Source organism: Diadema setosum, chromosome 22 (assembly GCF_964275005.1).
Source record: "Diadema setosum chromosome 22, eeDiaSeto1, whole genome shotgun sequence".
Lineage (NCBI taxonomy): Eukaryota > Metazoa > Echinodermata > Echinoidea > Diadematoida > Diadematidae > Diadema > Diadema setosum.
Genome location: NC_092706.1, coordinates 19,256,881 through 19,281,199, shown reverse-complemented (window position 1 = coordinate 19,281,199; position 24,319 = coordinate 19,256,881). Strand labels below are relative to the sequence as shown.

The 24,319-nt window shown below is 37.7% G+C and overlaps 2 protein-coding genes across 2 annotated transcripts in view; one reads left to right on the top strand and one right to left on the bottom strand.

Moving 5' to 3' along the window:
- LOC140245051 (U6 snRNA-associated Sm-like protein LSm5) overlaps window positions 1-24,319 on the bottom strand; it is a 340,876-nt gene that overhangs the window by 230,112 nt on the left and 86,445 nt on the right. The window lies entirely within an intron of this gene.
- Window positions 1-24,319, top strand: part of LOC140245637 (MAGUK p55 subfamily member 7-like) — a 97,830-nt gene that overhangs the window by 15,371 nt on the left and 58,140 nt on the right. The window contains exon 2 of the mRNA XM_072325199.1: window positions 2,078-2,528. Coding sequence (XP_072181300.1) covers window positions 2,492-2,528 — 37 coding nt within the window. The 5' untranslated portion in view covers window positions 2,078-2,491. The remainder of the gene's footprint in view (window positions 1-2,077; window positions 2,529-24,319) is intronic.

Below are 24,319 nucleotides of genomic sequence, written 5' to 3'. Positions count from 1 at the left end.
ACTCTTCATTGACAAGTAATTCTCTTTGCATCATTTGAAAGGTTTGTGTACCCATTTCCTAGTTCATTGCACCCATTGTAATGGTGATGAAGCAGTAAAGTAATAAGCAGTCTACTCCCTGAGGTCTTAAATTTCATCTGCACCCATAAACCACAGAAATACAGTAACTGTAGGACAAAGCACCTCTCTCTCTGTCAAACTTCTTCAAGCTTTAATAGAGGTTTGAGTAAGCCACTTCACATGTTGTAATTGGATGTACAGTTGTACTTTGATGTTAAATGCAATTCAGAAGCAAGTAGGGGAAATCCAGGATTACCGAAATGAAGATGGGGGGCCATTGACCACTTCAGAAGATCTTGATGATAAAGATAATGTGGGGGGGGGGGGGCAGTCTTCCATAGAACATTTCACAATTATTGTAAGTGTTTCAGAAGGGATCTCCTTAATTATTTGTTACACCATGGACACATTATTTCATTGACGCTGTGTGGTGGGGCTAGCGTGGATGGATTACTGTTTTACAGCCATGACGTTCTCGGCCACTAATGCAGAGGGGAAATTATCATTTCTTGCAGTGGACGTCACGAAAAGGAGCCACAGCCCAAAGTGACAAATTAATTTAGATTCATGACAGCCACCTCAGGTTCTGCTCTGAACTTTTGGCAGTGGATTGCATTATTAGTTTTAGATTCCATAGTCTCTTATTTGCCGAAATGCCCCTCAAGGAGACTTGGAGAGAACCTTTCATCCAAGAAACCCAGCAAAATGCCTTAGTTGTTTGTTTTGTTTTCTAATTTTAGCATTAAAATAGTCCGAAATAGCTAAATATACAATGGCCAAATAAACTTCAAATACATGCCTTAAAGAAATGATACAAATTTATCCCAGTTTTGATGTGAATGCTTTATTTAATAATTTAATAGAATGTGATTTATGAAGTAGCTGCATAGTTTCACCATGACAATTAACCCGTTTGAGGACGAGTCCCGAGTATACTCGGGCATGTGTCTATGGGAAATGCTTGTTGTAGCAAAATCGGGCCGTCCTCAATTGGTTAATGAATATAGATTCAATGTTATAGTTTATATCAGTTATCCCATAAATTAGTAATAATGCTTTGTTTGATGATTTATTTTTTAAAACTTTTGTGTTATAGAGGTTAACATATAAAGAAGTAAATATTGGTATTTATTCTGGGAATCTAATAGTAGATTTGAGAAACAATTAGGGCCTAATGATGATGAGCACATGTCATACATTAATATACCACATGTTAATTAGTCTACTGAATGTATTGCACAGGTGTTACCAACTATACATCTCTTTGTAAGTAGTTGTCATGATGGAAAATAGATGTTTCGTGATGAGTAGAAAAATTTTTATTCATTTGTTCAAGTAAGTGTGGCATGTCGTGACATCCAAAAGCCATTACACATATGTCATTTTGATAATATATCTCTTATGTTCTGTGTTTGTATGTTGTCTTTTTGGTTCATTGCCCTTAAATTGGTAAAAAAAATACCACCGGAGACGTTGGCCATGCCAGGAAAATATGTGTAGGTGTGTTCATGTTTTTTGTTGTTCTGGGTTTTTTTTTAGTCAAGACTAGGCCTAAGCCATTCTGAGACCTTATAGCCTGGAAGTCAATCTCACAAACCTTCAAAGTACATTCTGAAACTTGAATTTTGTACCCTTGTCCTCATAGAAGCTTGTTTAGAGTCCTCTGCTTTGCAAGCTGCACCTTGAGACCCATAGGCTTAAACAGTCCCATCACCTGAATGGCAAGTACATATCATAACACCTCAGGGATACCACTAATTCAATAATTGGTGAGCTTCCCTGGATATGGATGTAATGCAAATCACATATGTTTGGCTCTAATCAATGTGTTCTTGGCCTTGCTGAAATGCTACGAGTGTCTGTTTTTGTTTTTGTTTGGTTTAGTTTGGTTTTTTGTTTTAAATTAAAGCGATGATTGTCAGGAAAACCCCCTGTACTGAGTTTGGGTTCATTTTGCTACTTCTGGCAGTTTATGATGGCTAGCAAGAAGCTGACTTGTCTTGATTTATGCTTTCAGGAAATTGTCATCGCTATCCATTTCGTCCAGGCCGTGCCTACCGCTGTGCTGCAGCCAGTCGCAACAGGAGTGGGGAGATCAGGGCAGGTCTTGGGGGGCTCCCTCTGCCATCAGTGCCCAGTAGTGCAGGATCTTTGACTGGCATCCGCGAGAAGCCCTAGGAAGTTCTTGCCGTTGCCGTTAACGCAACAAGCTCCACCTTCTCGCCCTGTGATTGACAGAGCCGCCCGGCCAATGAGAAAAGTTGGTGGGACGACGTGAGTCAGAGGAATTGGGCCGAGAGATTTCCTCCAACTCTTCTCTGAACTCTCTCCCTCCCTGTCTCTACTGTCAGAAGAAGGAGCCGTATGAGAGGAGAAAGTTTTTTCTGGAGCTAGACTCAGTTTTTCCTCATCGATCAAGACGCCTGCAACCATGCCTGTGCTCTCGGAGAATCCACCTTTCAACCCAGGTGAGTGAGAAGAAATTTGTCACCATAATGTGGCTTTTTCCAGTAAATTCTTTGACTTATTTCTCCTTCTTTTTTTTTTTTTTTGGTCAGAAATGATGACTTTTTTGTTGTTGTTGCTGTCAAGATGTAGTCCTGCTTTCAAATTACTCATTAGTTAGCTGCTGAAATTCAACTGTCAGACTCATACCAACATTGCTCTGAGCAATTGCTTCAACCGAACATTTTCACTTTCTGGAGAAGAAGTTAGAGTCACCATAGAAACTCTCTTCATGTCTGGACTGGTGATGTTTTCACTTGCTGTATGTGTGGAAGAAATGTAAGACAACATGTCGTATGCATGATGTTCTAGTTGATGCTACAATGATCAAAATTTCACCAATTAAGTACAATACCAATCCATGTGAGAGTAGTAATTGATTAAAACAAAGTAGAAGCTCAGAAAGAGACTGGTAAATGTTATGGAAATGAAATATGTTTTCACATAATAGTGATATCTGTTACAACTTTATGTGAATTCAAAGAGATGTTGATGTAATCACCTCACAACTTTCCTTTTTATTCTACATAGACAGAACCTAAGTCCAACTATATATTTGGTCAGTGATATAGCCCCTATTACCAAATTTTCCCTAAATTTCATGATTTCTAGATTATTTCAATACTACAGTAATTTGACAATAAGGATGCAACATTCATTCTATCTTTTGTTACAAAAGGACATTCAGTGAAAATGTCTAAAAAGATCAGCAAGAGACTAGTGAGATATTGACATCATATCCTTTATTGTGCATTATATGTAATTATGACTATTATTACTGTTTAAAAACAAATTAATAAACAAAGACATGTGAAACACCAAGACTCCTTAACCTATATATTTTTGTTATTGAAGGGTTATTTTTCTTTAAGTAAACATGTACATGGAGGCATACATTCTTTTGGCATATGAAATTTCAACCTTTTTTTTTTTCTTGCTGAACATTTTAATCTCAACTGCATAAAAGTACATACCTTTAGCAAAGAATTTGTTGTGATTGGATACTTCCAGTTTCTTGGGAAAATTTGGGGTAACGAGCTTTTGCTCATGCTGGACCAACATGTGGAATTTACTTCCACTTGAGCTGAAAGGCTCAATCTCCATTGCGTCTTGTAGGAGCTACCTAAAATCCTTCTTGTTCAGCCGTGCATTTTGAAGACAGATATTCAATTCTCCTTCTTGTTCTTCTTGTTCTTCATCTTCTTTTTATGGCACGATGTGTTTTCACGATGTCTTTTGCTAAGGTGTAAAGCACTTTGAACTTGAACATTTAATAGTCAGAATGGAAAATGGTGCTATAGAAATTGTATATGTATGTATGTATACATGTATGTACTATCATTATTATTGTTGTTATTATTATTATTATTATTATTCTTTTAATTATCATTATTATTATTATTATTATTATTATTATTATTTTATTTTATTTATTTATTTTTATAATTTTTTTTTTTGCATACATAATTCTGCTTTAAAGGTAGGGGATACCTTTTACAGACCTCCCAAAATGCAGCAAAACATTAAATATGAATCTCAGGGGACTTGTTTAAGCCGCTGAGCACTGAGAAATTTGAAAGTCAACAGTTATCTACAATTTGAATAATGCACAAAACTCAACTACTCAGTAGTTCTGTGTGTCAGCCACACTTAAGCCTTTTTGTTGCAGTCTTCTGTATTTTTTTGTCTTTAGACACAAATCTAAAAGTATAAGAGCTGATGTAATAACATATAGTGTATGGCAAGAATGTATAAACAGAAATGTTTGTAAGTTTTGATGAACTTTCTTCACAAAATATACATGATGGACACACATGCAGTGCGTCGGTCTGCAAAGGTAGACTAGTAATGTACTGGAATTTACGGTGAGCCCCGAAAAAAATTCAATTCAAAATCTAACGGTCAATAAAAATGTACTAAATATTACCTTCCACTTTCAATACGTTATGGGAGTTTCTAAAATGATACTCTCTTCAACATACCTCTGTATTTATACAACTCTTCATTTAAGGCATGCAAATGGGATTCCCTACCTTTAAGATACACTACATGCTGTACAGTCCTTGAAGAAGAGTGAATTCAACCATGGCAAATGTATTCATTGCATGACCCAATTCTAGAATCAGTAATGTGATATTGACCTTTCCAACAGTAAATATATACATGTATGTATTTTTGTGAGAAAATTAATTTCTCTGCAAAACCAATTTCACAGGGAAGGTGGAAGGGCTTTTCTTTGAATTTAAGAATATTTTCTTTTCGTTTGGCATTTAAGGATGTGCAAAGCATGGATCACTTTATTCAATGATAGTGTTGTTCTTTAAAGAGCTTTAATGTGGATTGGGGCAGGAAAACCTTCAAAAGGTGTTGGTGGCAAAATGAATCAGTTTATTGTTTTTTTCTTTCTTTTCTAAAGGTCAAGTGTTTGAAAAAGTTTCAATTTTGTGTCTTTACTATGTCTAGTTCTGTTATTACGTTTTTATTTGAAAATTAATGTCTGTAATTTTGAATTTTGTAAATTGTACACTAAGTGTGTACTTTGCTACCATGTTTATTTTTTTTCCATATTAAAGTATTAAAATCATTCTGCTCTTACAAATCAATGTGATTCTAAAATGGCTAAAGTGTTTAAATTGCCCCTCCATCCCTCCTATACCTCCCACCCCTCCCCCCCCCCCCAAAAAAAAAAAAATCCTTTAATTTTAATGTCAGCATGTAATCTGATATGGTGTAACTTTGTATCTTTGGTCAAGTACATGTAACTGTGACATCTCTTGTATAGCACTGCTCAAGTGGTTTGTACACAATATTCCTGGAATATGATTCTGAAGGTTTCTGGTTAAAGATTCTTATGTTTGCAAAACATATCTATTTTGATACATATGAAAAACAAACTACTTATAATGATTGCAGTGTTTTGAAGTGAGTGTTTTTGTGAAAAAAAAAAGTTCAGTTGGCAATAATTTTTCATGTCATGCATTTTAACAGTGTAATATGAGATTACACAAATGTGATTGCAGCAGTTATTTGAAGATGCTGAGAATGATGCAATGCTTATTTGCTCGATGAATTTGATTTGTCATGATTTCCACATAATACTTCGTAATGTTTTGTCTGAATCTGCTCACATTTCACAGTGATTTTGAGCCGTTCTATATTTTACTCTCAGCTTTCATGCAAAACAATTAACTCTGGAACGACTTCTTAAATGTGAGCAGTTTGTCCTTGGGAGGAAATGAACATTATACACAAACACCAGACTTGTTTGCATGTGGCAATTTATCTGATCGAGACAGCATACATGTGTACTTAAAGTTACTTTAAATGCTCAATGAGTAAACCTGAGTAGATGTCACTAGAGGTAGTATACATGCACATTGTATACATGTATATGTTCAGATTGACAAAAAGCCGTTGAGGACAAGTCCCAAGTATACCCGGGCAGGTGTCTATGGGAAATGTGTGTTGTAGCAAAATCAAACCGTCCTCAATGGGTTAAAAAAGAAAAAACTTAACACTGTTGGAAATATAGCATTTAATAGTAGTGATTTTTTTTTTTTTTTTTGTGCATGGTTGCCCAAAATGTCTATCCTAATAACAAGGATTTAAACATCATTATCATACTTGCCAACATTTTGAAATCCTGAAGAGGTAGATTTTGCGAGGGAGCGAAGCGACCAAGCCCGAGCGCGCTTGCGCGTGGGGGGGGGGGGGGGAGGGTGTGGGAGGGGGGTGTCCCCCCTCCAATGGTGTGGACTTTTTTTGTTTTTCAATATCAAAATATGAGATTTGGTGCATGCTTTTTAACCTTTTTAAAGATAATAAAAAGTTTTGGTACCTCAGAAGTTTCCCTGAATTTCCGTGTTTCAGGTTATAAAGTACCTTTCAAATAACTAACACTGTGAGACTTACTCGCCCCAAAGTGCTCTCATTTCTTAGTAATCATGCAATTAACTGCGACCAGCAGCCCCATACGCATAGCGTAATGGGGCTTCGCATTGTAGCATTCAGGATCATGACAGATTTAGTATCGCGGGTAAATATCAACTTAAAATCCAAAAATTCTTCAATTTGAAGACTTAACAATTAAGTTGAAGTCTTGAAAACAGGCTTCGGACAACGTTTGGTTCTGCCAATAGTCCCTTTCTGTTCGAATTGATGACTGAATGTGACTCGGTCGAGAGGACCTTGGGAGAGCTACATACACTGATTACTACGGCCAACCGCACACATCACATGCGAACAAATTTCAAATCCACGATCGGACGAACGGCTAAGATGTTTGTGTGCGTATGCGCTGGCCGTTAGCATTCAGCGTAGCTCTCCCAAGGTCCTCTCGACAGAGTCACATTCAGTCATCAATTCGAACAGAAAGGGACTATTGGCAGAACCAAACGTTGCCCGAAGCCTGTTTTCAAGACTTCAACTTATTGGTAAGTCTTCAAATTGAAGAATTTTTTGGATTTTAAGTTGATATTTACCGGCGATACTAAATTTGTCATGATCCTGTAAGCTACAATGCGAAGCCCCATTACGCTATGCGTATGGGGCTGCTGGTCGCAGTTAGCTACTCGGTATGCGTATGGGGCTGCACGCTGCTGGTCGCAGTTATCATGCAATAATGGTTTCGCACAATACGTGTACTACCTCGCCGCCGTATGGCGGCGGCTCTGGTACGAAACCATTATTGCATGATTACTAAGACATGAGAGCACTTTGGGGCGAGTAAGTCTCACAGTGTTAGTTATATGAAAGGTACTTTAACCTGAAACACAAACTACAAGGAAATTCAGGGAAACTTTTGAGGTAATACCAAAACTTTATATTATCTTTAAAGGGTTCTTGGTATTGATAAAAAAAACATATAATCCATGTAAATCTATGAACTATTTTGTAGACTATGCATATAAAAATAAAATCAGACATATTGGTAAATAATTTTTGTAGGCTAAGCATATGTGAAAAAGTAATCAAACATATTGGCAAATAATTTATCCCCTTATAGTATACTTTCTATTGTGGAGCTAGTTTGATGAAGAAGACATAATGTTGCCCTCACCAAATCTAAATTAATTAGCAGATGACCTGGCTGTGAGATTCCTGTACGTGGCAGATTTTGCTCTCTTCTGCAGTGTTTGGGAGGGTTTCCATTCGTAGCATTCACTCTTGCAGAACATGAGCTACCAAAACATTACTATTACGCGTGGTTCTAGCTACATGTACACGTGTACAGTAAGTCTTGCACGCACGTAGACATGATAAAGACTATAACGTGCGCCACTGCAGTGTGCATACATGTGTGCATATTAGAAGGCTGAATACGGCGTTTTTGAGGAACGAGTTCCTTGAAATCATTATTAGTATTCTAATTACTAGCTTACTTTAGGGAATCAACGCACAATGAAGGGAAAATATGACTTCCATTTCATTTTATGGTAGGTTTGCTACAAAATCGGTAGATCAGAAGAGAAAATCGGTAGCCGGTCAAAACCTCTAAAAAGCGGTAGTCTACCACCCAAAGCGGTAGAGTTGGCAAGTATGCATTATTAATTCAACATACCCATGTATACATGGATATATGTCAATTCTTAAAGGGACATTCATGTACATATTAATATTTAACATGCAACCAAACTACTGGCTTCGAATCATTAAAAAAAAAAAAAAAACTTGAAGCCCTTGCCATACAATGTAGGTCTTGATTTATTTGATTATTATTTTTTTTTTTTTGAGGATGGGTTTGAGTTGAGTGTTCCTTTTTTTTTTAACAAAATAAAAATGACCAGGCACAGGATATTGTTGGAGCATTTCCATGTTAATCTGAAGGAAAGAATTACAAAAAAAAAAAAAACTCTATTAGAATAGATTTGAATCAAGCAAGATCGTGTGAACATGCTCCTAGTCCTACAAAGACGTGATGATAATTATGTTGTAATTGGATCCGATGAGCCTGCTATCCAGCCAGCGTGAAGAGAGCATTAGTGCCTGCCTTTGGGGATTAGGCTGCCCCTCCGTGGATTAGACTAATCTCCCAATCAGCCGCACTCTTTTTTGGATGGAATCCATCCACCATCCAATGGCCATCTCCCAGTGAAGAGGAGAAGTCGTAGTCTTTGGACTGAGTGCTGCCCGCATTTTCCCTCATGCACACTCCCACAACTCAGGGCATCACTGCAGTGGTGCATCAGAACCTCGGCCTAGTCTTACCCTGTCCCCTCATTCACTCGCTCACTCATGCCGTCCGTGTCTCAGTGCAACACTGCAAGGGGGCTCTGGTATGCTTGGCGATTATTTACAAAGAGCACACCTCTACACAGGGCAGTTGTGAGTGGAGGGACATTCGGGCTTGTGGTGACTTATTACAAACGTACATACCCTGTGGAACCTGCATATAGTTTGTTTGTGGGCGCAACATTTGTCAAAAACATGCAGTCGTTGCAAAGCAGCGGTCAGTGATCGAGGCTGTGATGTTGCTGTCTTGTCCACGTCAGCATCTTGCCAGATAAGATTCCGATGATATTACCAGTGGGGAGAAGCAGCTTTTCATGAATGGGTATGTACACACAATATCATATGTTGTTCCCTACAGCACCTTTGCGGCAATGAACAAATATGGTGTGCTTGCTTACTCATTGTCACTTATGGGGCTTGTGTGCTATATGTATTGAGTCAACTGCACAATGGTATTATGGAGGCTTGTTGTCTACATTCAGTTTACTTGAAATGATGCTGCAGTGCTTCGTGTTATGTCACTAAATGTCAGTTTTATCACACTGGCTATGGTATCCGTGAAGATAACGTACACATGCTGAAGACTTCATCACTCCAGCACTGTCGAATTGATTGGATATGGATGGGACTGCAATCAATAGTTTTTAGTCATTGACAGAGTGGACAGTGAGCAAATTTGCAATGCAATATGTACAAAGAGCATGTTTGCATTAGGGTAGAAGCCAGAACTGACCATGTACATTGAAACTTGCATGAGAAATACTATGACATCAAAACACTTCCAGACTCCAGAAGTTTTTCCATTCTCATGATACAGTGTAGAGGGTGTGGAAGTATCTTGCACACCTGTGGCACCAAATGATATCTGAGAGCTTTTCTGTTTCTGAGACTAATGACAAGAATTAATGCAGAGTGTGAAATGAGTTTAGGGACACAAAATGAGGGCACCTAGAGCTGTCCTGGGTCTGGTTCTCAAGATGTAGAATTGGGTGTAGAAGATTTCCAGCACATCATGAAGTACAGTATAGGAACATACAAACAGAGAGAGATGCCAGTAGATGTTTCTGCCGGTGGACGTGATTCAGTCATAGTTTCTCATCATCGAATAGCACAGCTGAGATATTCATAGGGCATTTACATATAAGTATACAATGCGTGGCATGACAGTGTTAGCTATTTTGCGATGATGGGATTGTTAATGTTGGTTAGCCTTTATCAGACTACAATATATAGTTTGCTATGTATGTTCGTCTTTTTCTTCTTTTTCTTCTTCTTCCATAATTTTCAAAGGGCCATGCAGCATATATATCATGAAGATGAATAGTAAAGATACAAATGTAGTAATATTTCTGAAGTGTATATCATAAAGACCTTTGATATCATTCAGTGAATTGATTTTGATGTACAAAATTGTATGACACTATGATGTATGTATGTCTGTAGTGACATGATGTGATATCCGTTGTATAGTTAACTGGTCAGGTATCATGTGCGTGTTTTGTACAAAAGGTAGAACATCTGTATGCTACATGTAGGGTGGTATGTTAACAAAAATTTGTAATTTATGAAACAATATATGACTTGAGCATACAAGTATACCACATGTGGTCCTTTGATGCTCACTGGAGTGTACACTTTGTCTCGAGATATGGATAAATATTTGTAAGATATCATCCCTAATATACCTTAATGTCCAATACTGTACGAGCTGAAATTTTCGCGTACAGATATTTTCGCGAACTGCTACTTGGCGGACATTTTCACGTGTTGTTAATTTCGCGGTTCCGAGGGTCTAACTGAACTTAGTTATTTGCGCGTTGTTATTTTCGCGGTTCAAAGGCGATTTGCGAAATTCGCGAAAATAAAACCACCGTGAAAATTTCAGCTCGTACAGTAAATGGGAGGAGGGGGAAAGCTGTAATATAAAACTTTATTGACCTCTTTACAGTTTTGGCATCTTGGCCGAGACTCTTTGCTCTATAAAACCATTCAGTTGACTTCTAGGCGTATGGCATTAACCAACTGTATTTACTTCAAATGAGGTCAATATTTTTTTTTTCTCTCTCTCTCTCGCAGTACAATGTACATCATATAATTTAGTTGATTGCAGCTCTACCACTGGGCCACCATGCGTAATAGCTTCTGATCCTACAAAATGACTGGGAATGGCAAGAAACTAAGTGGGCAGGATGAAAATTTCATCCTGTTGTGTGCGCAGTGAAGCCCACAAATATTGCATGATCTTTTGAAGCCAATTAGTTTTGCATTATTTATGAGTATACTGTACAGTCCTCCATAAGGTGTATTGATTTTTGACAGTTGAGTCTGTTTGCCTGTGTGGAGCTGCAAACTAAAGAATAGAATGTATTCACGGTGCCTTTTGGAGCAAGTATTAATGATTTGCTATGTGTTTCAAATAGGGAGACATTCTCTTCATGCCTATGGATCAGCTTTTAAGGTGAATTAATTGGTCTAAGCCACATGCAAAGTGCATTTTTTTTTCACTCTCTGCTCTTTGATCGCTTTAAATCTCCTGATGCTGGCTTTCCCCAAAGGATCGAATGCAATGCAATGCTGTGGAATTTTGATACTTTGTATTTTATATCCATGGCATTCACTCACTCATTAGCTGTATTTGTATTTGTTTTTGTTTGTTTTTTTATGTGTTTGTGTGTGTGCATATGATATACTTTTTCTTTCTTTTTTTGAAGTTATTGCATACTGTCACCATTTCTGTTGACTTTGTAGAAAATGCAATTTTGATTATTGGTTCTTAGATGTTTGTTTCATTATTGACTTATTTGTATAGAATCAAATATCTTAAAAAGATTTTAGGAAATTCAATGATGTGTGTGATTGTGTAAAATACCCCTGAGGTACTCCACAGAATTTGCATTTCGAGATACAGTCAAAATTTAGTTGCGTTAAAAAGTTGTTCTGCATATCACCCTGACATATAGCATGCATGGACCGAGGACCTGTAATTGACGATATGACAGATACTCCCCTCATGTTTACATCATGATGTCATTAGCACGTCCATTCATTCTCAGACGTGATGTTAATCAGAGCTGGCAGAAGCTAATGGCCCAGGGATCAGGCAAGCGAAAAGGGGGAGGGGGGAGGGACAGTGGTGTGATGCTTATTACACTGTGAAATAGAGACATCTTAATCCATCATGTATAAAGTTGGTCTTTGCATCATAATGAGATGTTGGCAGCATAATGAATTCGCCCACATCCCAATTTCAATGGAAATAACTGTTTTAAGTTTGATACAAGATGTGGCTTTCTTGTTTGCATAAATTTATTTTTGTCCTTTTTGTACAGTGTCCTCCACCAAAGCCAGAAAAATCCTTCTACCATTTAGGCCTATGTATACATGTAGATAGAAACCACAAGACCCTATTTGGAGTTACATTGACATTAACCACATTTATGGACATCTGGCCAACACCCCCCCCCCCCCCCAAAAAAAAAAAAAAAAAAAAATGAACAAGAAAATGAAAATTAATGTACAACATGTGTTGAATGAGTACTTTTCTCTAGATGTGTCTGTTAGAGCTGCTACGATACCGGGTATGCAATACTGGACTGTCTATTCGAGTTATCCTACAAGCCTCTTTTCATCTGGCTTTTAAATTGCCTTCATCTGCTGTAGCCCCTGACGAGTAAAGTATAAAGATGCAAATATTTTGTCTCCTTACCTTAATCTTGCATTGGCCAACTTTATAGAAAGAGTGGAAATACACGTAATGCCTAAAATCCTCTCTTAGCATTAAGAGCAAACTGCCAAAGGAAGGACGAAAGACACCATCCACTTTGTCTAGAAGCTATCAGTACAGACAAGGAGCTTGTCTACAGACTACAGAAAACTACTCTGATAATTCTGAGCCAGAAAGAAGAAAAAAAAAATAGTATATCTTATTTACACTTTGATTTGCACCACAAGTCTCTGTCATGTGTTATGAGTTTCTTGATAATAGATATTGTTGGTCAATACCACAAATATTTTTTGTTTATAATGAAACTTTGAAACATAGAATTCACTGGTTGTCATTTTTTCCCAAAGTATAAGTTTTGTTAGGTAAAAGTTGATGGGCTTTATGAGAACCATAGTATACTAAATTCTTTAGTTTTCATAATATGGAATTAAAGAATTGTGTGAATCATTGATTGAACAGAATATCACCACTTTAGACAAATGTATTTGGCAGATTAGCATAAAGAATTTGAAGTCAACATGTTGATAATGAAATGAACCTATTAGCTCGTGATGTTTTCTTATACATGTACCTCTCTGTGATCAATGAATATAGAAGAAGGACAGGTTGTATTGTTTCTTGATTGGCTTTTACTGACAACAATCCTTATTGGCAATATCTATTGGTGCTGAATATTAATGTGTCTGGTCTGTATGCTTTCACAGATATGTTCGTTCTACTCTGGTCTTCCGTGGTGTAGGGAATGCATAATGTGAAGGGGATATCAGCAATACACATAGATGAGAAGTGTTATTACCAGAATGTTTGGCTGACATGACGTCATAATTTCCCCAGGGAGGTACATTACTCCCCACAATAACATCTTCCGTCATCAGGAGAGTTGCTAGGTTAGGTAGTTGCACGGCGAGCGACGTGTCTTGCTAATCTGTGCTATCCGGCACATCGCACAGGACAATTTCTCCCCCGTTGTTCAGCCAAAGATACCGTTCCATGGCCGATCGTTTTTCATCCAGTATGAGGTAGCTACAGTAGGGATTGGTCGCTACCCCACTCCCTTCTGCGCATCCCGCCGAGAAAAACGTGTCAACATCCCACCTCATCTTCAACAACCGAGTGACTCAATTGGCTTCCTTAATTCCTCTATGATGGATTGGCTTAACTTTGCGAAGGACGTCGTCTATGTACTCCTTTAGGAGCAGAGTCGCTCCCGAAACGGAGAAATTCGTCGTCCTTGCATGAGGCTGGCTATTAGTAGCCCTCTGCAGCCTCCAGAAAGGAAAGCTGAAACCAGCGGCACTTCCTCCTGGTGAAATGTGGTTAGGTGTCCAGCGAGATCCATCGGAGATAGGCAGGGAGGGGGGAGGATCCTGACGAATGGTTTCTAACTCTGGGACTTCCTGAAAGCGTGACAGGAAAGGGAATTTTTCACGCAACAAACCCACCACTTTATTTCAGACTTTTTCTCCATGGAATAGAGAAGAAGTGAAAGTTGTATTTTTTGCATTTTTTAACAAGCATTTTTGTCACATTTCCTCGAATAAGATGATTGCAGATCCAAACATTTCCATGAGTTATGGAAATAACCAAATGATGCAAGTCTGTTCAAAACAAGGTTTGGGCACTTTTTGGTAAAATATGGATGCAAATCACAGTAGAAATATTCAAGTATAAAGAATTTATATCAGGAGGTGCAAGGGCCACACCAAAATGGAATAATTTCATATAGTCCAAGTTGCCATAGATGATGATGATGATGATCAGCATTTATATAGCACCATTTACCTTTAAAAAACATTCAAAGATGCCGGGCTCATGAAGTCATGTGAAAAGAGTTATATAGGTACAGTGTATGTATGAAAGGTATAAGAGGCCCATATCACTCTCTGATCCTAAATTTTATGTTGCTGCCTTTTCTTTTAAGGATGGTATCAAGTGAGGTTACACTCCAAGATGGTGGGAGGAATGTGAGCCTTTTTAATGGGCAACTCTTCATAAACAACAATTCTTTTAATAGGTGTATTCATACTTAAATCGTAGTCTGCACAATAGATGATTAGACCTGCATCTGATATGGAGTTGTCACAGGAACACTTCTATCTTTAATGATATTCTACGTAGTACTTTTACCACTATCTGAGCTTTTCAAACAATACTACATTTGCTTGTTCTTTAAATGGATTGCATGGTTGCGTATAGCACCGTCCCATCACTCAGACTTCAGTTTAGCCATCCGTAAACTGACAAATCTTGATTGAGTGCTGTAAATTTGTACGCCAGTATGTAAGCATGACTGCATTTGTAATGTACGGCTAAGTGTAGGCGTTGTGTTTGCGCACTTATCGTAAAGCAAATTAAATGAAAATAGCTGCTATTGCAATAAACATCGTTGAATGCTTCTGTGATGTTGAAATGAAGTAGAAAGGAGACTTGAATTATTAAAAACAAGTGCGATTTGCTCAGACTATACTGTCTTGTAGTGTTGATTAGAATGAAAAGCAAGCAAGCAACCACATTTACATCTGAATCATGGAGAGTAAAATGCATATTGTTGGCTGAGAACCAGAAGGACTTTATTGCAATTTGGGGGGGGGGGGGGTATTGAGTTATTGATGAAAGGAAGTAGAAAGGAGACTTGAATTAAAACAAGTGCGATTTGCTCAGACTATACTGTCTTGTAGTGTTGATTAGAATGAAAAGCAAGCAACCACATTTACATCTGAATCATGGAGAGTAAAATGCATATTGTCGGCTGAGAACCAGAAGGACTTTATTGCAATTGGGGGGGGGGGGGGGGTATTGAGTTATTGTTACCATGTTGTAAAAGCTTGATCTCTTCTACATTGTGGTGTCAATTTGAGATTACTTTCATTTTCAGTAAAATGTTAACAATTAAAACAAGGGTTCTACAGTATTCTACCCTACACTTGGAACAAATCTTGTAAATCTACCCACTTTTGATTAAATAAACTATTTTATTCATGAAAATTGATTGTTTCATTTCATTTACGCTTATTTACATTTTAAATTTTGCGTAATCAAAACATGAAATAGTGTTACATGTTTTGTATAATGAGCAAACAAAAAAGGTGTGCTTTTATTTGCACGCTTGTTTCCAGTTTTGATCAAATTTTCACTGTTATGCTCATTGAATTATATCATCTATTTTCAGACTAACATTTAACTAGTCCCAAATTGACCTTTAATTGTGGGCTGCATATTACATTTCCATAGCTAAATCTGGAGGCAGTTTCAGGCTTGAAGTGATTAGTGTTGTAATATATGAACAGTAAATACAATATGCAGCAAACGTCAATTATACATGAGGTGATGTAATGATGGCTATTGCTTAATCTTGAGAACAGAGCTACCAGTTAATATGTTTCTACTTTTTAGCTAGTACTATCTTACTTCTCAACATGCTTCATAATATGGGTGTAATTTCTCAAAATCTTTAAAATCAAAGGATGTAGCCTTCAGAACTTTCTTATTTTGTTTGTTGTTTTGTTTTGTTTTGTTATTGTGTTCGGATATTGCTTGGCATCATTTTGTATTGTTGTGTTTTGCTTTGTTATGTTTTTGGAGATGTTTGGGCCCTGGGAATTTAACAGTTTTTGTGTTCAAAGTACAAGGGCAGCCTGTCCATTCAATCACTGCATAAATTGATTTTATGTGTGAATACTCTGGCTGCTGCTTCTAGCTGTGTGAAGTCTGAATAATTCCAATGTACCCTCATAGAACCCCACTGCACGCTAAGTTCATTTCAGAAAGCTTTTTGTAGTATTTCAGAGCCGTGCACAAAGCGTCCATTCAAACACAAATTGCATTTAGCGTATATCCTGAGGCATAATATGATTTTTTTTCCCCCTCAGTTTTTCTTGTGTTATCGAATATACTGGCAGGTGAAATTGTGTATTTTCAAGTTTAAGTGCTCAGAGTAGAATATTGAGTTCCCTTGACATTTCCAAGACGTCTAGAGCAAAGATTCTCTTTGCCAGTTGTGTTATTCTTTGGGGGCTGACTGTCTTTGGAGATCTGAGCCCACCTGTAAGCTGACATCAGGGATGAGCTAATCCCTTGATCCCTCTGTGGATTAGATCAGGGGAGGTAATGTTTGACTCATGCGTCATCTTGGGATGGGAAGCCGTCTCATCTCTCAGAATATGATGTCATCCATGAACATCTGATTCTCCCAGGGAGCTCCTCATCTTAGCAATGAAGGCTCTCCAGGAGGATAGAGTAATCAATACAACCAAAGCCCATTGGAGAGAGACCATCATGAAAAACAAGACCTTAGAACTCTGATTTGTTTTGTTGGTTTTTTTTTTTTTTTTCATTCACATGAATGAAAGTAAATTGTGTATGTGATTATGTACGGTAGGAGATGAGTATATAGTTCTAAGCTTTATAAAGCTGATTGACATCTAGATATAAATGTCAGTCCCCAAAATTGGTTGTGAGGATAATGACATGTGATAAGAAAGAAATTTTCTCAAAACTTGCTGATCCAGCTTTTTCATCTCTGTGTAACTGTGATCGTAGAATCAAAAAAAAAAAAAAAAAAACATCTTTAATGCTTTTCCAAGCAATATAGTTCTCAGATTTTACATATAAATCATATAGTGGAAAATTGTAGACATTTACTGTGAGTATGATCAATACAAAATGTTGCAAATTTGATATTTCAGCAAAGTATAGGCCTTTTATTTAAACAAGTAAGAAAGCAAACAAAAGAAAAGGGGAATGTCTGTGAATATGGTCTCAGGTTCCCATATTTTTTGTGTATTCTTTTCTTTTTCTTTTTCATTGTATGTAAACATGAACAAGAGGTCACAAACTAAGGCCATTCAAAAGATACTAGCCAGGAAATCTTCAGCCCAGTTAATGATATTACACCAGCATTGATATCACCATGTGCTGACTGTATCTGTTGCATTTTATGATGCTAATTCTGAGATACATTGGTAGTTTTATTGTCATCAAAAGTTAGGCCTACATTTACATGAACATCATTAATATCATACAAAGTTGAAACATGAACAGTCCTGAGCAGTGCCTGTATCACCTTTGATCCATAATGAACTCCAGATAACTTCTATTGATGCTCAACAAGGCCATCTGTATTCACAGTTTAAACAAAAAAGTGACAATAATTGCAATATTGAGACATGTAAAGGTGAACTGTGACAAGTGCCACATAAAACATGCCAGAATGATCATACACTGGAATAGACTGCACAGTAACAATTTGCAGATTGTGAACCCTGACTAGGTATAAGGAAAACTTGTGTTTTTATGTCAACTGACTTCTAATCAATGACCAGGCTACTATTTACCAACTACTCAGTATGGAAAGCAAGAAATGAAGAGTTTGTTCGCAAAAACCGATAAGTCCATTTTTGAAGATTTTGAAGTACAGTCTCTGTCATAAAGTACAAAATAATACCTTTTAAATGATATATTGGTCACTTCATATAAAGGTACATTTTTGAAGTTATGGTCAAAAGAAGCAAAAAATTTCTTATTATTTTCTTTATTTTTCTTGACCTTTAATCGCAAATATCTCCACTTGACAAATATGGACTTATCGGTTTTTGCGAACAAACACTTCAAATGTTCACGACATGAAACTTTCAGGAATTGGAGTCAACAGCCTTTTTTTTTTTTTTTTGCATCATGAATACTAACATTTCTGGTTTTACAGTGTGACATCTGTATTTGCCCGCTACAGACTGCAAAGCCATTCATGGCATGTGCATTATCGCGGCCAAAACTCAATTTTTGATTGTATTGCTAGTGGATATGTCCAACATTGTGAATTTAAAGGTTGGGACATTTCACAAAGAGGAATGGGCCTTACTTGGGCAGGACTCGACATTAGCTGTGGCCCAGGGCCACTAAAATTTGACATATCGGACCACCACACTTCCAAAAAAAGTTATCTTTCGGTGGCCCGATTGGGCATCTAAAAGTCAAATGAGCTTTCTGTATTTTCCTTTTTGTTTCTGCATTTCTCTTTTGGGGCATCAAAATTGCAAATTCAAAGATTTAATGGCCCAAAAGTGCCACCAATGGAAAAAAAAAAATTAAGTTAGTGTCAAGCCCTGCTTTGGGATGGCAATTACAGATAAATGATGGAAATGAATTGGGCAAAATGTGATGAAAGTCATAAAACAAACAAATTACAGAGAGCTGCAAGCCAGATTGGGTATATACAGGTTCTGGAATCAATCATGTACTTCACAGAAGCAACTAGATGCAGACTGAGTGGAAGTCATTATGCTTGTCTAGGTACAAACAAATTGGTCTCTTCTTCACTCCAATTAGAGATATGCTCATCTTTGTATTTGAGTCCTTCTTGCTCTCCAGCAGAGGAAATGATGTCTACTGGAAAAATTTTTTACCAAGGCCCTTCTACTTTTGCCTTGTCTGTTTCCTTGAGTGCAGTGACATCTATGAAACCAAGTGTGTATCACAACAAATAAAACCAACCATATATAGACTTTCTAATTCACCAGTTGTCAGGGATAATCTACAGTACTTGTGTCAGTGGTGGCTGTTTCAATTTGCCATTTCAAGATGGTAACAAACTGCTTTCCTTTATTCTACCATTTCCTTCAGAAGAGTGTTGAATTTGTAGCACATTGTCTTTTCTTTGCAAAGTATCGGATGTATTATTGACCCGTTGAGAACGGACTAATTTTGCTACACCACACACATACCATAGACCCCTGCCCGAGTATATACTCGGTACTTGTCCTCAATGGGTTAAAAATGCAGAATATTTCTTTTTTTTATGTGAGTTAAAGGGGAGGTTTACCCTAAAAATAAGTTTGTGTGAATAGAAGCAGAAAAGCTAGAGGAACAGGACAGTAAGAGCTTGGGCCAATTCTGGTTTTTGAAAGAAAGTAACAAAATAATGATTTTTTTTCTTTTAAATTGTGATCAGTCAAGCACGAATTGACAGTACTTTGATGTCACATGAGCTCACCTCTATTTGCTGTGTAGAGCCTACTATGAAATAAGAATCTAAGTTCTCCAACCAAGTAAATTACTAATCATATGCATTCTTAGATACTCTAAAAGATATTTTTTGTATGCAACCCCTGCATGCAAAAATACTCTGTCATTTATAACAAAAAGACAATAGATTTTATTGAATTTCATGCTCAGGACAAGTGGAAGATGAGTTCAAATCATAAATCACAGAGTTGTCCATTTCTGTGTGATTGGTCACACCATCAAAATCAGAATTTGGTCAAACTTTCGTGAGTTTATTCCTCTCTCATTTTTCTGTTTGTATTCAACAAACTCATTTCAAGGGTGGACTTTCCCTTTAATGGGCTACACATTGCATCTAGAAAGCGTGATTTGAGTACCACTTTACATCTGATTATCATTGACAACCTACACGTATCTGTATGTTTTTAAAAGTCATATTGAGATGATTAGCTGGCTCTGTAGGTCCCTATAAACCCAGCCAAACATACATTTGAAAACTAGTAGCAGTGAATGATTATTGAGGAAAATTGTAGGGGAAAAAGAGCATAATATGGGAATCATGGTGTATTGTGGCTAGCAATTCATGCTGCTTCTTCAGTGATGATGACAGTTTTTTATCTGTTATATAGAGAGATAACCCAGTGGGTGAATCCATCCTAAAATTGCTCTTTGATGAATGGGGGAGTTGGGTGGCAAAACAGTTCACAAATGGATGGAACGTGACCTGGATAAGGTAACAAGCCAGTAATGAGTGGCCTCAAGTCCCAGACCCTCTCCGATGAGTAGCCCCACCGGTGAGACCTCATTGTCCCACAAAACAAGCGCACCCATCCTTATTGCACCCAGCGTCACTCCCAGGCTTCCTGGGCCTAATTAGATTTGGTCCAGTTGTGCCAGTTTTGACTGGTCCTACTGACCTTGTTATCCATCATGATGCAATTTGTTTTTGCTCTGCTCTTTTTCTTTTTCCCTATCTCCCCATCCCATCTATCCCATCTCAATAGAGCTGTTCACACTGCTAGTGAAATATTGCGACCTTTCGAAAACTTGAATTTCAAATGTGAAAGTCACCAGGCAGCTGTGCCAAGAGCTTCCTCTTATGTCCACAAGGAAAATCATAGACTGGAGGGGCTAGTTCTCTTCAATTTATAATAGAGCAATATTTCCCGGTAGGCCCTAATACTTTTTCAAGTGTTGTAATGTCATAAGTTTCGAATGCAGTGTGAATGGAAAGGTGAATTTATCAAGCTGTGTTCTTACAGTTGTACATTTTCATATCTATACATCTGTGTATCTCACTGAGAATGGCTCTACCTCTGTGAGTGTATCCCCTCCCATGTAGCTTTAACATTATAAATTGTGTAATCTAGTGCATACTAAATGTAATAGTTTTCCTTACAAATCCTAGTTAAGAGAGATATTTTCTCAAAATATGACTATTTTGGGAAATGGAAATCCATTCTTTGGTGTCTGTTCTTTGGTCTTTTTTTGTGAGGCGTGAGTAAAATCATGTCAGATGTGTGAGCATGAGAAAGATACCTGAGATCCGAGTTTCATGGATCTTGGTAGATCTGACTAGTGAAGATTGAAATTAGTTTTGTAGTGAGGTATAAACTATAAGCCCATATCTGCACTCTCATTGAGGGAGCTAATGGAGCCTCATTCTGCATCTTTACTCGCTGGATAGTCAGCTTGGTATAAGGAACAGCACTCACTTGTGCATCTCCAATGTCTGTCACCATCGGAGCTGTTCAAACACTTCCAGGGGGGAAACGTTCCGTCAGGGTTGCGTACATTTCTGCCCCCTTCCACAGGCAGATATTCCATGTTCAAGCCAGTCCTGTTGACAGACAAACATATTTGTCATCCCCCTCAAACCCCACCAGGGTGTAAATATTTGATGTATCTGGTTATTGCCAAAGAGTTACAGTGGGTAATGATGATAACCCCCTGTATACCAGGTCCCATCTGAAGCATTGCTGGCAGCTAATTCTCTTCCCTCCTCCCATCCCTCCCCAACCCTCCCTCTTCCTCTCCTATCCCCCTTCTTCCATCTCGCCTCCTCCTCTCTCTCCCCTCCTCCATTTCTCCCGCCTCCTCTCTTTCCCCCTCCATTATGCAGCACACTCAAGATCCTCCTCTTCCTTTAACCCCTCCGTGACTCTCATTTTTCACTTCTGTCCGACGAGGGACCTTTAAAATTTGAATGTACACTGTTTGTATGTACATACAAAGGTATCTGCCTCATTTGTAATGTGTCCCCTCGCGACTTGAAAGGTCAGACAGTCACTACCCTGGTCTTCGCAATGTTTGCTCCTTGCTCACACACCTGCATCATGTTCCGAGAAGATCGCATTGCGTCACGGAGGAGGGAGCGCATCCCACTGTCGTGTGAATCCACACAGACTGGATGAACGTCTTTACCTTATCGCGAGTCGTCTCGCAGACCTGCAATTTTACAATGTGGGAGGTCTGCAACCAACACTAGTCCTCAAAGTACAGCACTATATCGTGCTGTGCTCAAAGGTGTTGGTCATATGTTTGACCTCGCTTTTGTTTACATGCTTGATATCTTGACTTGTCTGTACAATAGGAAAAAAAAAAAATCTTTTTCAATGCATTGTCTGCAATTTTTGAAATTTTATCTGCTAGTGGTGAATTAAATTTATGCAGTGAGCAAAGCCTAGATTATTTTACTGTAAAGCAAGACATATGCTGTATTTGCGGCGTGAAATTTTCACGGATCGGAGCCGACAGCCTTTTTCGTGGTACGAAATTTTCAAGAATTGCTACTGGCATTCAACGCGTATATATAGTGTAGACAAGAACTTTCACATGCATTTCACAATTCTGTGAATTGCAAAAATTTGCAAACTTAAAGGCCCGAATTCACGAAGGTGGTACAAATGAAACCATGGTTTAAACTATGGACAAAAATCATGGAGCGCCACGTGTCGCACGGAATATTTCGTTACGAAATTGGTCATTTCGTAGACAAAATGACCATTTCGTTAACGAAATCATTATTTCGTGGACGAAATGTTCATTTAGTTACAAAATGTTGTAATTTCGTTACAAAATAATCATTTCATCGACGAAATGACTGATTTCGTAACTAAATATTCCATGCGACACTTGGCGCTCCATGGCTTTTGTCCATGGTTTAAGCCATGGTTTCATTTGTACCACTTTCGTGAATTCGGACCAAAATGCACGCGAAGCTTTCTGGTTTTACACTTCTGTACGTAATGTATACGTCTTCTTTTGTGACCTTTGTGATTAAAGCACTTCAACATATGTTTTCCACTGGGTTCCCTAAACTTTTCATGGGCACAGTATCCATTGATGTGTTTAATGTCACTTGCCATTAGTTCTGAATTGAACCTCCAGACTGGGGAAAAGAGTAATCAGTGAGCTGGGTATAATCTTGTGAAGACAATTTTGCGGCTGATCGAGTAGAGTGTTTGCCTAATGAGACGTTTCATAATTCATCTAGACGTGCGATGAATGCAGGGATGAGTGAATGATTTGTTTTTTTGTGTGTGTGCGTTTGTTTTCTTTTCATCTGATTGTGTTGGTTTCAATCGTTTTACATAGCAAACATATTTTTGCTGAATGACTAGTCACTGTAATTTTAATCCCCCTTTCTTTTACAATAACGATTATGTAGACAGTTTTCCAATAGTCTTTTCATTTCTAATGATCAATCTGAATACAGTTCTCCTCTCTTTGGCTAAAAATGTTTTTTTTTTTTTTTTTTGCATAAGAACTCAAACTTCTCACATGAATTGATCTTTTAAAGATACAAGCCACTAATGGCCTAATTGATGCTAATACAGTTGTACTTTAATATGTAGCAGATTTGTCCTAATCAAATTCTAGTGGCAGTTAATAGCTGAGAAAAAAAGAACAGTGAATATCTCACGGCGGTGTTGAGTACATTTTATTGCAATTTGCAAATGCACTCATTACCCAATTTATTTTGACAAATAAGATTGTGTGTAAACATGTCACTGTATAAAGATGCATTATACTGTACTTGGTGATTCTGTAATCAGGTACTCGGGAGTACACAGTGTAATGCATGTTCTTATCTGCAATAGTGCCATTTCTAGATAATTAATTTAGCTGTAAGTGATTTTTATGGGTATCATCTTCCAAGATAAGGAGCATGAAATATAGACGTATTCAAGGTCAACTTTGTCACTGAGATACGTACGTCAAAAGAAACATATATTGCATTGATAACTGAAATCAACTGCTGTTAACATGGTATTTCAGCCGCTTCATCTTTCTATTGGAGTTACAGTACAGTACATGAGTGTTGTGGATTGGGGCCCTTTTGACTAGTAACGTGACTGAACAAGTTCAATACCTGTACTTCTTAATGGCCATTTTCATTTATAACGGGGTAATTGCATTGGTTACTGGTAATGTGTGCTTAAAATGTAATTACGATGTCATTCAAAGTGCATGCAGAGGATGAGTTCATTGTGGTTTTATGCTGGGTTCAACATCAATCCAGTTTGCCATAGACTAGACACTGAAACTGAATTTAGTAAAATCCTGAGTTTGTCAAAATTGTAGTCTTCATAAAACCGATTGTAGAAGTACTGTTGATTTTGCAGGGGTTTTGTTTTTGCACTTCGTGATTCATCAAATTAATGATGCGCAGAAACATCTACTCAGATCCAGACACGAATGCAATGTGCATGTGTACATTTCTCCATTAATCACTGCATTCCATGATTGCGAATTTAACCACTTGCTAAATTGTTGGGATGTCCCAATTCGCACAAC